Here is a 16,934-nt window from a genome sequence, read left to right as displayed (position 1 = left end):
GTTGTGCGCTCAGGTGTGCGTCGAAGTTGTGCGCGTAGGTTTGGTGTGCGCTTAGGGAGATGTGCACGCTGTTGTGCGCACAGGTCGAAGTTATGCGCCTGGCATAGTAAGTGAGTGGCTATGCGCGTCGCTTGTGCGCCCAGTATTTGGGCGCGCGACTTTGTGTGCACGGATCGAAACGGCAGTGAACAGAGGAAAAGGGTGACAGCGACCACACGGACAATATGGCGACCACCTCGGAGGGTCTCCACGTGGGACGACCCTTGGAACTGACCGGGGTCTAGCCCTGCTAGGGCAGATCAACCCGGTGGCACTGGTCCCAGCTATGTGGCTCCTCGAGCTTCGGAGACCAGAGACTTTTAAATAGATTTCTACCTTACCTTGTCTCGGCGCTTCCCGGTCTCTTTCCGGGCAGTCTCCGGCTGTGGGGGGAGAGGGAAAATACCTTCACTGCCGCGCTCGAGGTTCCACCCACTGCCTCTCAGCCTCACCCGATGTCGGGGGCTAGGTCCCTGCTGAGGGTTGGCAGCCGGACCGAGGCTTACCTCTGAGGGATCGTGGAAATCACCTCGGGAAATCTCAACTGGGGGAGGGACCCAATGTGTGTCACCACAGGAGAGCGGGGCTCGTCTGTTGAGGTAAGATTTCTTATTTTGGTTTTCTTTGGTAAAATTACTCTCACGCTGTGCGAGTGTGCATAGAGTCCCTAACTGCTATGGAGACGGAAAATACTGAAGAACTGCACTTCCTGCAGGGGTATATGTACTAGGGCTGACGTCAGATTGAAATCTGATCAGTCTCCAACTGCTATCAGGAGTACACTATTCCCATTGGTCCTGAGTCCATCTGCTACACGCTAGGAGAGAATTATTTACATGGAAGACATCTTTTAAAATTCATTATGCCATTGCTATAACGTGGTAATATATCTCAAAAAGTTCACCAATATACTTCTTAGGCTGGTACATCCTGACAGCATGTTAACTCCATGCAGTAGCTAACATTGTGACAGTTTAACCTTCTGGTGATGATAGAAGCAATAGACAAATGACAGAGGAGAGAAAAACACTTAGGTACCTTTATTTTGTTTCTTACAGAGTGTCAAACATATGGAAAAAGCAAACTACAAGTAGTCTAACACACTGAGAAACACCCATGAACCTCCATGCATCAATTCAAGCCATGTTAGGGCAGTACCCTGACAAAAACTGTATTAGATCTTATATTGTCATTACTGGAAATCAGCTCCCTAGAATCACCCAACTATTAACAAGCTCTACATTACATTTCCACTGTGAGAGCCGTCTGATCACAAGGCGCTTAGCTGTATTTTAGATGGTGATTTTATGTTATTTCTTATACCTCATTCAGAGCATTAAGGATGGAATAAATAAAAAGGCAATATAACTGTTCAATAAATATTAGATACAAATCAGTTTAATCTGTACTATTATAAACAGAAAGTGAACCTACAAAGTGATAATGGGAAGGGGGATGCAGACCAAGTTCTTGTCCCTTTAGGTTCGATTATCATTACTTGGACCACTATAATGAAATAAAAATGTTAATCAAAATGAACTAGAAGAAGCACTGGACTACTCTAACAAAGTTACAGCAGTCAAATTTGATCCAGGGAAAATTCTGCCAAATCCTGCACTGCATAAAGGTCATGTTTGCCACAGATTCCCTGGTCCAATTGTCAAATTCCCATCATGTATTTTCTTGAATATAGTGGAATAGACTGATGGATAGCCAAATCTTAAGTCCATTTGCAGTTTTCTTGTTTTTCATTTATCCAGTAGAAGCAGTACTGGAGAAAATATCGTCAACCTATGATACTTTGTCGAGAAAAAGTCTCGCCAATGGGAGAACATCTAAGCTGGTGGTAATAAAGTTAAACCTACTGAAATATCAGGAAAAGTGTAGCGTATCCCATGCATCTGAGAGTGAAGACTTGTATGAATCAGAATTAGAAGAATTGAGTTCTGAAAATTAATCAATTTTCACCAGATGAAATGCATTCCAGACACTTAACATAGTAATCAAATGACGAAAGTTCTGCTTTTCTTTTTTCCTGGTACGATTTTGAATTTTTGATAGGAAATTAAAGTTAATTTTTTATTTAAAAAAAATTAAAATTCATCAAGACTATGTATTATAATTTGCTCACATCACAGAAAAAGCTTTAACCAGAATCCATGTCAAATATATGGCTTACAAAGTGTTTAATTTTTGTAACCCATTTCACACAAATGTATTTTATGCTTGCTCATTTTTATAAAATTGCTTTAGATAAACAATTTTGTGAATCAGATTTCTTCATAATTATTCAAGCAAAACTATTTAATAGATATTAGGGATGCACCTGGTGTTGCATAACTTTTGCCTCTTGTAGCAACAAACAGAAATCTTACAGAAACATTCAATATACCATTTTAAATCTGCATTCAAAATGGAATTAAACAAATAATTAATAGTTGGTGTGCCTACTATTAGCTTGCAAAATAGCTTTAAAATGAGTGGGGTATGAACACAAATTTTGAAATAAATATATAATTTTCCAAATATAAAGACCAATTCCAAATTTTGACACAGTTTCAGTGGAATAATGTCCATGACCACTTTCTTTCAATATTAAACGCTCCACCTCATCCTTAAGAAAGGTACCTATGTTTTCGTCAGTGTTCAAGTCTGGAGAGTTCCCTGGCCAAACATCATTACCCTAAAAATCAATGCCATTTTCTTTAAACAGTTATTGAGTGGCATTGTTTCGCATGCATTGTGCCTTATCATGGACAAAGGTAACTTTGCTTACTATCAAAACATTTTCCAGATCACTCAAAAATGGGATAACATTTTCTGCTAAAATTATATTCTGAAAATAGGTGCCATCCCAAGATTACTCACATTTTCTTCTCTGTGAACATGACAAAAAGACTAATGAAAGCAAGCTTTCTGACAATTTGGCAATCATTTTCCTCATCAATTTCATTCAAATGTTTTGACCAAACTTGATTTTGAAGATTTGGTTTTCGAATTGTCCAAATGAAAAGTTTGTTGGAAGGTGCTAATTGAAGGAAATACTTTTCATCCCAATTTCATAACCAATACACCAGCCAAAGCCTGTACTGGATATGGCTTTCGGTTTTCAATGGTTTCAAAATAACATGAAAAGCCTGGATACCAGCCCTAACTCAATAACAATAAACTGTTCCTCTATCAACTTTTTTCCTCCTCTTATCCAAAATCATTTGTGCTACCTGGTAACAGCTTTTTTTCTGTTTGTTGCTAGATTTTTCAATAATGTTTTGGCTTTCTTGAGACAATTTTAGCAATTGACAGTCACCAAATTCCGCAAATACTTGGCAGTCTTGCTCTATGTCCTCTGAACCCAGTTTTCGCTTTGACCTAATTTTTCAGGAATCCACTTTTTTGTAATAAAGGTTGTTCCAGCATCACATTCTTCACGAAATGCTATACATTTAATATAGTCAATCTGATGCTGTCTTTTGCTATTGTATGTTCTGGCCATAAATAATAAATTTAAGTAATGTGCAAGATACTGTTAAATTCCAAATTGACTGGCCTACAAAATGGTACAAAAATTATATTAGTGGGATAATCCAGTGGTTCCCTGCAGGGGAGGCAAATGTTATGCAAAACCTGGTACATTTGTTTTCATTTATTTCAGCTGAACACACTTTTTTACGTGCAATTAATTTGATTTTATGCACGATCCAGGTAACTATAGACCAGTGAGCCTGATTTCGGTGCCGGGAAAAATAGTGGAAACTATTCTCAAGATCAAAATCGTAGAGCATATAGAAAGACATGATTTAATGGGATACCGTCAACATGGATTTACCCAAAGAAAGTCTTGCTTAACAAATCTGCTTCATTTTTTTGAAGGGGTTAATAAACATGTGGATAAAGGTGAACGGGTAGATGTAGTGTATTTGGATTTTCAGAAGTCGTTTGACAAAGTCACTCCTGAGAGGCTTCTACGAAAACTAAAAAGTCATGGGATAGGAGGCGATGTACTTTCGTGGATTACAAACTGGTTAAAAGACAGGAAACAGAGAGTAGGATTAAATGGTCAATTTTCTCAGTGGAAAAGGGTAAACAGTGGAGTGCCTCAGGGATCTGTACTTGGACCGGTGCTTTTCAAATATATATATAAATGATCTGGAAAGGAATACGACGAGTGAGGTTATCAAATTTGCGGATGATACAAAATTATTCAGAGTAGTTAAATCACAAGCAGACTGTGATACATTACAGGAGGACCTTGCAAGACTGGAAGATTGGGCATCCAAATGGCAGATGAAATTTAATGTGGACAAATGCAAGGTGTTGCACATAGGGAAAAATAACCCTTGCTGTAGTTACACGATGTTAGGTTCCATATTGGGAGCTACCACCCAGGAAAGGGATCTGGGCATCACAGTGGATAGTACTTTGAAATCGTCGGTTCAGTGTGCTGCAGCAGTCAAAAAAGCAAATAGAATGTTAAGAATTATTAGGAAGGGAATGGTTAATAGAATTGAAAATGTCATAATGGCTCTGTACTGCTCCATGGTGAGACCACACCTTGAATACTGTGTACAATTCTGGTCGCCGCATCTCAAAAAAGATATAGTTGCGATGGAGAAGGTACAGAGAAGGGCAACCAAAATGATAAAGGGGATGGAACAGCTCCCCTATGAGGAAAGGCTGAAGAGGTTAGGGCTGTTCAGCTTGGAGAAGAGTCGGCTGAGGGGGGATATGATGGAGGTCTTTAAGATCATGAGAGGTCTTGAACGAATAGATGTGACTCGGTTATTTACACTTTCAAATAATAGAAGGACTAGGGGGCATTCCATGAAGTTAGCAAGTAGCACATTTAAGACTAATCGGAGAAAATTCTTTTTCACTCAACGCACAATAAAGCTCTGGAATTTGTTGCCAGAGAAGGTAGTTAGTGCAGTTAGTGTAGCTGGGTTCAAAAAAGGTTTGGATAAGTTCTTGGAAGAGAAGTCCATTAATGGCTATTAATCAATTTTACTTAGGGAATAGCCACTGCTATTAATTGCATCAGCAGCATGGGATCTTCTTAGTGTTTGGGTAATTACCAGGTTCTTGTGGCCTGGTTTTGGCCTCTGTTGGTAACAGGATGTTGGGCTTGATGGACCCTTGGTCTGACCCAGCATGGCAATTACTTATGTTCTTAATTTTCAAAAGCTTTTATTCATGTAAATGGGCTTTTGAAAATTGCTATGGTATATGCTACTTTTATGTGAGCAGCTCCTTTGAAAATTCACTATGTGCATAAAATTCAATTTTGTGTGTGAAAACAGCATTTCCACACAAACTACTCAAAAGAATGAAAGTACCCATTAAATAAAGCAAAAAAAAAAAAAGACAAAATGAATGTATGTAGACCCATGCACTAACACTCTACTTAAAGGAAAAATGGTTCTTACCTGCTAATTTTCGTTCCTGTAATACAACGGATCAGTCCAGACTTTTGGGTTTTGTCTCCCCACCAGCAGATAGACAGAGAAGTTTTGACTGACTCTACCCTATACACCCCTCAGGTGCCACCTACAGTCCCCATCAGTATTACACTGTATCCAAGCAGAATATTTTAAAAAATTGACCAATAAACTAGAACACTTCAAATTCTACCCCGGCAGAAACCGGGGGAAGAAAACAGTCCTACAACAGTTAATACCTGGTCACTAACCCCAAAAAGGAGCAGAACTCATGAAAACTTTGAAGATTTGAAAGTAGTGTGCAGAAAGGATAAAGCACTACTGAACGAGCGGACTCTCCATTATCTCATACTGAAATATGGGCGGGACTCTGGACTGATCCGTGGTACTACAGGAACAAAATTTAGCAGATAAGAACCAATTTTCCTTTCCCTGTACGTACCCAGATCCGTCAAGACTCCTGGGAAGTATCAGAGCTCCACTACGCGGGGTGGGACCCTGAGAGTCTTGTTCGGTTCACATCTTCCCCAATACCAGCAGAGCTTGGGGCCTGGACATCTAACTGATAATGCCAGCAAAGATGCGCAAAGATTTCCAAGTGGACGCCCTACAAATTTCTTGCGGCAACACTTGCTGATACTCTGCCCATGAGGTTGCCTGCGAACTCGTAGAATGTGCGCGAAGTCCAACCGGAAGCGGCCGGCTTTGAAGCAGGTACACCGAATCAATATCCTCTGTCAACCAACAAGCGATCGTCGTCCTAGCTGTCTTATGCCCTCTTTTAGGGCCAGTCTACAGCACGCAGAGATGATCCTACATACAGAAGCTATTTGTAACCTCCAGATAATGCAACAGCATCCGATGCTTCCTGAGATCTCTAGACTGGAGATCAGAGTGGTCCAATCCCGGAAAGGACAGGTGTCCCACCGACCGATTCAAAAGAAAGGAGGATACAACCTTTGGGAGAAAGGAAGGAACCACCCGCAAAGATTCCCGCATCCGTAATCCTTAAAAAGGGTTCCCTGTAGGATAGTGCCTGAAGCTCTGACACCTGGCAAGTTGAGGAAATAGCTACAAGATAAAACCAACTTCAACGTAAGATCTTCGAGCGTCACCTCTGCAGAGGCTCAAATGGCGCTTCACACAGAGCCTTGAGAACCAAAATTTAGGCTCTATGATGGACAAGGATTCGTGACTGGAGGACGCAAATGTTTCGCCCCTTGGAGAAAACACACCATGTCCGGATGCGCGGCTAAGGCTACACCGCATATTTTACCACGGAAACAACAGAGAGCCGCTACCTGCACCCTTAGAGAGCTGCACGATAAGCCTTTAGTCAGGCCGGCCTGAAAAAAGGACAAGACAGCAGACACCAAAGCCCGAGTAGTGCCCACCCTGTGTTCCACACACCAAGACTCAAAATTCCTCACACACTGACAAGCCAGGGACGTAGAGGCTTTCCTGGACTGCAAAAGTGTAGCTCTCACTGCGTCTGAATAGGCTATGTTCCTTAGTCGTTGTCTCTCAAAAGCCATGCCCCTAGACAAAAGCAATGTGCCTTTTCCAAACAAACATGTCTTTGACGTAGAGGATTCGAGAGGTTCCGGAACCTCAGGGGTCCGTCCACTGTTAGGCTGACTAGATCCGCAACCATGGATGTCTTGGCCATTCCGGAGCAACCAGGATCACCTCAGACGGGTGAGCTTCTATGTGCCGCAACACCTTGCTAAACAAAGGCCAAGGCAGAAACACATACAGCCAGACATTCTTTGGCCAGATAAGAGCAGAGGCATCTACTCCTTCCACCCCTGGCTCCTGGCTTTGACTCAAGAAGCGAGGGGCTTTGGTATTCTGAAACTTTGCTATTATGTCATGCTCGGTCTGGACCATCTGTCACATATGAGATGGAATGCCTCCTTGGAGAGCTCCCACTCCCCGGGATCGAGACGGTTGTGGCTGAAAAAATTGGCTTGAATAAAGTCAACCGTGGTGATGTGAGAGGCTGCAATGCTGCTCCGTCCAGTCAATGAACAGTTGAGCTTTGATCATCACCAGCTGGCTTTTGGTTCCTCCTTGGCGACTGATATAAGCCACAGAGGTTGGATAGAACCCTGACCGACTTCCCCCGCAGCAGGAGAGCCAGCAACGCTAAGCACAACTCTCTGGTCTCCAGACGACTGATCGACCACTGGGATTCTTCCGCTGACCCTGCACCGAATTTTCCTGATAAACCGCTCCCCAGCCGAAGAGTCTGGCATCAGTGGTGACTACAGTCCAAACAAAAAATCCTTCTTACCGCAGCAGTACTGCCACCACAATCATGACTTTGGTAAAGGCTCCCAGGATGGAGAACCTCGGGAATTTCTGGTGGTCGGCTTGGATGACAATGCGCAAGTACACTTCGGTGAGATCCAGAGATGTGCATCAAAGCAATGACTGACCCCAGGGTCTCCATGTGAAAACGCGGAACCCGAAGGCATCTGATAACCCTTTTTAAATTGAGAATGGCCCGGAAGTTGCCCTCTTTCTTTGGCACCATGAAGTAAATGGAGTACCGGCCTTTTTGTTGTTCAGCGGGAGGAACTTAAACAATGGCTCTGAGTTCGAGAAGACGCTGTAAAGTGTCCCGCACCACCCAACGCTTTTCCTCGTACGAGCATGGGAAGATAAGAAAGAGAGACAATGTCTCCTACAGCCAGAACGGAGGAATGGACGGGCCTCATTTCATTGTGAGGATTTTGAACCTGCAGTCTGGGAGGTCCCTGTCCCAACAAAGTGATGCCAGTGAAAGGATTGAGACCAAGACTGTTGCCGGGCTGAAGGCTGCCTAGACGAGGAACCAGACGATCGCGAAGACCGGAAACTCTGATTCCCCCGGAAACAGGGCCAAGGAGGAAAGGAACTTCTCGTCTTAGGCCTATCCTCCAGCAGCCGATGGACCTTGTTCTCCTCCAAGGATTGAATCATATCTTCCAAATCGTGTCTGAAAAGTTGTTTGCCTCTGAACAGCAGAGTGCCCAACAGATTTGGAGGAGACATCTGCAGACCAGTTCCTCAACAAGAGTAGTCTGCAGGCAGAGATAGCTGAAACCATAGAACGGGTTGAAGTACGTAACAGGTCATACAGGTCATCCTCACTGTACTCCACAGCAGCTTCAAAGCATCCTGCCTGAGCAGCCTGATCCTCCAAAAAAGAAGAATTACTCCGCAATTGTTGGAGTCAATGAAGGCCTGCCCTCTAGGAGAAGCTGCTGCACATGGCAGCCCGCACTCCAAGCGCAGACACCTCAAATATTCTCTTGAGCTGGACTTCCAGCTTACGATCCTGGAGATCTCGAAGCGGTCGTGCCCGCCACCAGGACGGCGGTCCTTGTGGTTAGTGCTCACACTGTCACATCCACCTTGTGAACTCGAAGGTGGTTCAGGGCTTTCTCCAGTAAAGGATATAACTAATCCATTCCTTTACTGACCTTCATACCCAAATCTGGAGTGTCTCGTTCCCGAAACAGCAAATCGGTAACAGAGATGAAAGGAAAGAACCTGGTCGGCCTGTGAAGACCCACCATGACCAGTCAATGTTCTACAACCAGGAGTCTTCCCGAAGAGCCTCCATACCCAATTCCTCTAAGAGTCCAGGAATGAGCGGGCCCAACTCGTCTCTCCTGAAGAGACTGACCACCTCAGGATCATCACGTTCCATGCCATGTGGACTTGAGAGGCAAGCCCCTGCAGGGGGCAGATCCTGACGGCGACCCGGACCACTCAACTCCGGATCCTCTGGATCAGAATCCCTCGAGGAGCAGTCGTCTGAAGTGGGAGCTGCAGTCTTGGGGCACCCCCCCCCCCCCCGTCTCAGGGGTTCTGGGCCACTTAGGTCCCCGAGCCCCTGATATCCAAGAAGCAGCTTCTGGACATCTCAACAGCTTTGTGGGCCTTAAAGGGCTTGCGTAACAATATTATAAAGTCTGAGGAAAAAGGAGGATAAAGAGGAGACAGAAGCCCCCTCAGGGCTCTCCTCAGTCACGTCTGCCTAAATTCCTGTCGGCTTGACACCCCCCCCCCCCCCCCCCGTGAGGGCTGCCAGATGCGGCAATAGAGAAGACTTCCCCTCCCCCCTGTAGCCCAATCAGCCCACAAAAAAGTCACTAAAATGGCGCCCGTTCCCGCGCTGAGTGGGAACGGGTCCGGGGAACCGTGCCACAGCCACCCGAGCCTCTCTGACTCTCGCCACGGCTTTAAAACTGCGACTCCAGTGGCTCCTGATGTTCCCTCCCCCTCGGGGAAGCATAAGAACATGCCATACTGGGTCAGACCAAGGGTCCAACAAGCCCAGCATCCTGTTTCCAACAGTGGCCAATCCAGGCCATAAGAACCTGGCAAGTACCCAAAAACTAAGTCTATTCCATGTTACCGTTGCTACTAATAGCGGTGGTTATTATCTAAGTCAACTTAATTAATAGCAGGTAATGGACTTCTCGTCCAAGAACTTATCCAATCCTTTTTTAAACACAGCTATACTAACTGCACTAACCACATCCTCTGGCAACAAATTCCAGAGTTTAATTGTGCGTTGAATGAAAAAACTTTCTACGATTAGTCTTAAATGTGCCACATGCTATCTTCATGGAGTGCCCCCTAGTCTTTCTATTATCCGAAAGAGTAAAAAAACGATTCACATCTACCCGTTCTAGACCTCTCATGATTTTAAACACCTCTATCATATCCCCCCCTTATGGGATATGATAGAGATGTTTATACCCTGCCCTATACCCTGAGGGTATAGGGCAGAGTCAGTCAAAACTTCTGTCTCCATCTGAAGGTGGGGAGGTAAAACCCAGGAGTCTGGACTGATCCAGGTACGTACAGGGAAGTACAATTATTATATCCAAACTAATAATCCACCTAGCAATCATCCCAGATGCATTGCAATCCTATGTCTTAACATTAGAGTGTAAGCAAGTTTAGGGGTGCAGGGACCTGTCTGCTACAGACACTTCCAATTACCCTTCCACTTTACTTCTTGATCCTAAGTTCAGAGAAAAAAAGACAACATATTCTCAGAAATAGACTTATCAGATTTGGCAGGATTTAGCATTTAGAAGATAATACTGGTCTCTAATATCTTGGCTACTAAGCACCAATTTACCCTAAAGAAAGTTCAGTACCATGGATGGTTACAAACATGCCGTAAACCTTAGCCTACTTAATATAATAATACTTAAGGCCAACTTACTTACCCCTGATCCCAACTTAAGGCAATAATCTTCTGTTCACCTCTGAAGCAGGCTCCGGTTGGAGAGATGGAGAATGTGGGCAGGGGAGGAGGTTTGCTTCTGGTCTGGTACTAGCAGAGCTACCAGCTGCCTGGGGGGCTTGCTTATGGGTCCCGTACTAGCAGAGCTGTTGGGCTGCTCTCGGCTCCCTCATCGCCTCAGGCTCCATACAATCATTAGTCCCTGGACAGGGCCTCTCCACTCTCTGGTCTCCTGGCCACACCTTAATCTTCTCCCTCCTCGATAGCAGGGGGTACTGGGCTGCTTTGGATCCACACTTTCTTTCAGGGTTACTCTTCTCGTTTTGCTCTCTTCTCTTTATTTGCCCCCTCCCCATCTTATACTTTCCAGCTGATAAATATGCATAAGCTCATGCATAAATCACGTGGTGGGTGGAGGGTCTTTGCCATGTTGCAGGTCTTTTCCCCCCTCCTCTTTTCTTTGGGGGGGGGGTTCCTCTCACATATGCCAAGCTGTATGCCAGAGTCAGTGTTTTCTCTGTCTCAGACTGTGCCCCCTTTTTCCAAGGGTGCAGGTCCTTCTGACCTCTGGACGCCCTTGGCCGGTCCATGACTCCTGCTTATGAGTTTAAGTTGTTGCATTGTCCCTCTGCCTTGGTCTTATTTACTAGGCACTTACAAACAGGCAGATCTTGATAGCATCCTTCAGTTCTGGTTTACAGTTCTCATCTGGCCAAAGTCTCTTCTTTTTCAGCTGTTACATTGTTTGATTCATTTTGGTGATTTCAGTAGTAAAGCATAGGATATCTCACTACAATAGCATCTTGGCTCGGTGCTCACTAGCTTAAATTGAACCCAGATGAGTCTGAGATAATGTGGCTTACTACTGTTCCTGTGGTTTCAGAGGTAATACTGCAGAATAAAGATGTAGGTCACAGCTTAGGGGTTCTTCTGGACTTCAAGCTTTCCATAGCAGATAGCCTCTGTAGTTCGCTTCTCATTTTTTCATGTATAAATTTGTAAGTTGAGATTTTTTTTGGAAGAGAAAGACTTACAAGTCATTATGCATTGTGTCATAGTAGGATAGACTATTGTAATGCCCTTTATCAGGAGATGCCAGGTGTTGCAATAAGACAACTACAGTTGGCTCATAACACAGCTGCCCAGAGGTAATCAAGACTAAAGAGTAGAAATCATATTACCCGTCTTATAAGTGTATTACATTTGCTTCTGATTGTGCAGATGTATGCTAGATGTAGTGTACTTGGATTTCAGCAAGGCCTTTGACACAATCCCACACAGACATAAATTTGTGCACCCCTAGAGTGACTGACTGGGTTAGAAACTAGCTGAGTGGGAGGTGACAAAGGGTAATGGTAAATGGAGTTTTCTCCAAGGAGAGGGTTTTTTTTACTAGCAGTATGCTTCAGGGGTCGATCCATGGACTAATTCTTTTCAATATTTTTGTGAGTGACATAATGGGAAAGATTTGTTTTTTTGCTGATTATACCAAAATCTGTAATAGGGTGCACAGTTTGAGGAATGGTCTAAGGTCTGGCAGTCAAGATTTACTGCTAAAAAATGCAGAACAACATATTTAGAATGTGAAAGCTCAGGGAAAGATAAAGTACTGGAGAAGAAATTCTTCTAAGCACAAAGGAAGAGTGGGATAGTGGGGATAATTGTATCTGATTATCTTAAGGTGGTCAAACAGGTGGATAAAGCGACGGTAAAGCTAGAAAAATGCTTGGCTGCATAGGGAGAGAAATGTTCAGCAGAATAAGGGAGGTAATATTGCCCCTGTGAGAGTTCACTTGGAATACTGTGTACAATTCTGGAGACTGCACCTTTAAAAGGATATAAACAAGATGGAGTCAGTCCAGAGAGTGGTTACTAAAATGGTCTGTGGTCTTTGTTCTACAGCATATGGGGATAGACAAAGCTCTAAACAAGTATACCCTAGAGGAAAAGCAAGATAAGATATGATAGAGACATTCAAATATCTCAAAGGTTTCCATGCACAGGAGGTGAGCCTTTATCAATGGAAAGGAGGCTCTAGAATGAAATATTTCCTTACGAAGAGGGTGGTGGATGTGTGGATCAGCCTCCCAGTGAAAGTGGTGGAGACAAAAACATTATCTGAATTCAAGAAAGCATGGGATAAATACAGGGGGGTCTTTAAGGAAGTGATGAGAATTATAATGCTAAATATATATAGGCATAAACATAAGAATTGCCATACTGAATCACACTGAGGTCCATCAAGCCCAGTATTTTGTTTCCAATAGTGGCCAATCCAGGTCATAAGTACCTGACAAGTTCCCAAACAGTAAACAGATCCCATGCTACTAAGATGCAGTGATAAGAAGTGGCTTCTCCAAGTCTACTTGGTTATTTATGCACTTCTCTAGGAACATGTCCAAACTGAGTTACCCTAACTGCCTTAACCACATCCTCCAGGATTAAAAGTAAATAACCAATGTACAATTATTCATTCTATTCCACTCATGATTCTATATACCTCTATCATATTCTCCCTCAGCTGTCTTCTCCAAGCTGAACAGCCCTAACCTCTTTAGCTTTTCCTCATAAGGAAGATGTTCCAGCCCCTTTATCATTTTGGTTGCCCTTCTCTGTACCTTTCAGTGTAACTATACCTTTTTTGAGATGTGGCAACCAGAACCGCACACAGTTTTCAGGTGCAATCTCACGATGGAGCAATGCAAAGGTATATGAAATAAATAGTGCTGTTAAATCTCCACAATCCTATATAGGGGAGGGGGTCCCAAAAATATAATAGAATTTTCTGAAGACAATTGGTTATACTTTGTAATTTAGAGGAAAACATGTCAAGATATACCCTTAGATGACATAGGTTTTATCTTATTTTGCATCTGTGGGGGAAATACTTCTACCAATTAGGCACTTAAGTCTCCAAGGTTTATATCAATGGGCACTATGATATGGTGCGGTACCTGAGCATCTGAATGAGCCTCAAACTGAGCATCTGCTCCTGTTATTTGGTCAAATGTGTACATGAGACGTAGATCTTCCTCATGTAGTTCATGTCCGTCCACAACAATGGTGCCTATATTCAAGAAATACAATGATCTTTTAATAAAAAATAGAAGGAACAAGATGTCTCATACAAAATAATGTTAAATGGCATTTAGTGAAGTAACATTGCTCAAATAGAGAAAATAATATTATGAGAGCAATGCAGTAAGTTTGTAAAATGTCAAAATTTGTAAAACAATTACATTGAAAAAAATACCAAATGTAGTCCCTGTCCAATCAGTATAGGGGCAAACAGCACAACCACACAAGGACTCATGACCTCCTGGGGTTCCAAACCAGGAGAAAGCAAATGTTGCTTACCTGTAACAGGTATTCTTACAGGACAGCAGGATGTTAGTCCTCACATATGGGTGACATCACAGGATGGAGCCCAATCACAGAACCCTTCTGTCAAAGTTTCCAGAACTTTGACTGGCCCCTACTGGGCATGCCCAGCATGGCACTAACCCTGCAGCCAGCAGGGGTCCCCCTTCAGTCTTGTTAAAAAGATACAGGTAGTGCTGAAAATAAAATAAGAAATCGTTATAAACCCAACACCTCGGGGCGGCGGGCGGGTTTCGTGAGGACTAACATCCTGCTGTCCTGTGAGAACACCTGTTACAGGTAAGCAACATTTGCTTTCTCACAGGACAAGCAGGATGGTAGTCCTCACATATGGGTGAGTACCGAGCTGAGGATGTCCGAGTATGCACCAAATGTACTCAGGCGTACAAGGCACTAGGCCTGGGATGAAATATGGGCGAGGGCATCCTGAACCCCACCGGGCAGGCGGAAGGGTGTTGGTACGTCACGTTGTAATTAGGTTGCGCAAGACAGACTGGCCGAAGATGGAATCTTGTCTTCCGGCTTTGTCTAAGCAATAATGGGCTGTAAAGGTATGGACCAGGTGGCAGCCCTGCAAATATCAGGAAGCGGCACCGAGCAAAGGTGTACTACTGAAGTTGCCTATCAAAAGAAATAAAAAGTTGGGTGGACTGTCTATGGGCTTCTGTCCGCTCCAGATAGGAGGCTAAGGCTCACCTGCAGTCCAAACTGTGCAATGCCAACACCACATTGAGGTCCCAAGACACAGTGGAAGGCCTTAGGGTTCAATTGAAGCAGTCTCTGCATGAAATGTACAATTATGGCCTGTACAGAGATGGGCGTATCATCTACACCATTGCACTAAGATGAACTCTGACAGAGTTGTTTTTCTAAGCCAGCCTCCAATAGGTGTAGAAGGTAGTAAAGCAGTTTTTGTGTGGGCCAGGAGATCAGATCTAAGGCCTTCTGCTCACACCACATGGAAAACCTCCTCTACTTCAGTCTGTAGGACTTTCTAGTAGAAGGCTTTCTGGAAGCCACCAGGACCCAAGACACATCCTCTGAAAGATCAAGTGGCTACAGGATTAACCTCTCAACATCCAGGTTGTGAGTGACAGGGCTTGGAGGTTGGGATACCGCAGTCTGCCCTGATCTTGCGTGATGAGATCTAGGGAAGTCCCCAGACTGAACGGTTTCTGGATGGACAACTACCGCAGGAGTGGAAACCAGTCCTGTCTCGGCCAATGAGGGGCTATGAGGATCATACTCTCCTTGCAAAACATCAAAAGAGTCTTCGCCACCAAGGGAATCGGAGGACAGGCATACAGAAGACCCTTGCCCCAATGACAGGTAAGGGGTTCCGAGGCTGGTTTGTCATCTGATATGGACAGGGATCAGAACTGAGGCAGCTTCCAGCTGCAGGGGAATGCAAACAGTTCTACATCTGGGCTCCCCAGAGGCTGAAAATTTGATTTGCTACCCCCCAGAGACCTCTCGTGGGGTCCGAAGGCCTAAATCAGCCTCTCCATTCCGGCCAGGTACATGGACCTGAGCATCATCCCATGGGCCATGGCCCAGGATCAGATCTGGACCACTTCCTGACACAGGAGGTATGATCTCGTACCTCCCTGCTTGTTGACATATCACATGGCTACTTGGTTGTCGGTCTGGATCAGGATAATTTTGTTGGACAGCTGATCTTGGAAAGCCCATATTGTGTACCTGATCATCCGAAGCACCAGGAAGTTGATTTGACAAGAACATTCCTGAATGGTAGATGCCGAGTCCATCTACCATGAGCTCCCCACCCCAGGCTAGATGCATCCATGGTTAGCACAATTTGAGTAGGTAGACAAAGGAAATTCCCTATTCCAGATTGGAGAGTACCCGCCACCTGAACAAAGAGTCCCAGAGAGATGGAGTGACTTGGAAGCGCAGAACCCAATGGACCTCAGGGTCCATTGGGTTCTGCGCATATGTAAGCATGCCAACGGAGTGACATGAATGGTTACAGCCATGTGACTCAACATGTGCCAAGCTGATACCTGCTGGTTCTGTTGCACCTCTGTCATAATGGTCACTAGAGCAACAGCCCTCTGGTGTGGTAGAAAGGCTTTGGCTTGAGCCGTATCTAGCAGGGCTCCAATGAAGTCCAATTGAGGTAATGGACTGAGATGGGACTTTAGGTAGTTGAGAACAAACCCTAGTGACTCCAACACCTGGATGGTCAAGCGCAAGGACCAGATGGCCCCTGCCTTAGACATGCTCTTGACCAGTCAAATCATCCAGATACAGGAAAACATGCACTCCTAGTCTGCGGAGGTGTGCTACCACTACAGCTAGGCATTTCATGAAGACTTGTGGGGCAGACATGAGCCAGAATGGCAACATCCTGTACTGGAAGTGCTGTTTCCTCACCGAAAATCAGAGATGTTTCCTGTGACCTGGAAAGATCTCGATATGGGTGTATGCATCCTTTAGGTAGAGGGAGCATAGCCAGTCCCCTTTTTGCAAAAGGGGGATCAAGGTGTCCAGGGAAACCATCTTGAACTTTTCTTTTTTTTAGAAACTTCTTCAAGGCCCTCAGATCTAGGATGAGACAGAGTCCTGTTTTCTTTGGAATTAGGTAGTACCTGGAGTAAAATTCACCCTCTTTGCCTTGATTGCTCTGGCCATTAAGAGGGAGGAAAGCTCTCTTTGCAGTATCCAAAATGGGCACGGAGGGCTATTTGGAGGGACACCCAATAGGTTTAATTGGTACCCCTGGTGGACGATGGGCAAAATACACTGGTCTGAGGTTACCCTGGGCCACCAGTTCACAAAGAACCACAGTCTGCTCCCAACCG

At 44.4% G+C, this 16,934-nt stretch overlaps 1 protein-coding gene across 2 annotated transcripts in view; it reads right to left on the bottom strand.

Annotated features, from left to right (window-relative positions):
• The window catches only part of IARS (isoleucyl-tRNA synthetase), a 600,554-nt gene that overhangs the window by 106,708 nt on the left and 476,912 nt on the right, over nt 1-16,934 (bottom strand). For both annotated transcript variants that reach the window (XM_029600767.1, XM_029600766.1), the window contains exon 27: nt 13,683-13,795. In XM_029600767.1, coding sequence (XP_029456627.1) covers nt 13,683-13,795 — 113 coding nt within the window. The remainder of the gene's footprint in view (nt 1-13,682; nt 13,796-16,934) is intronic.

Source organism: Rhinatrema bivittatum, chromosome 4 (assembly GCF_901001135.1).
Source record: "Rhinatrema bivittatum chromosome 4, aRhiBiv1.1, whole genome shotgun sequence".
Classification (NCBI taxonomy): domain Eukaryota; kingdom Metazoa; phylum Chordata; class Amphibia; order Gymnophiona; family Rhinatrematidae; genus Rhinatrema; species Rhinatrema bivittatum.
This window is presented reverse-complemented; position numbering and strand designations above follow the sequence as displayed.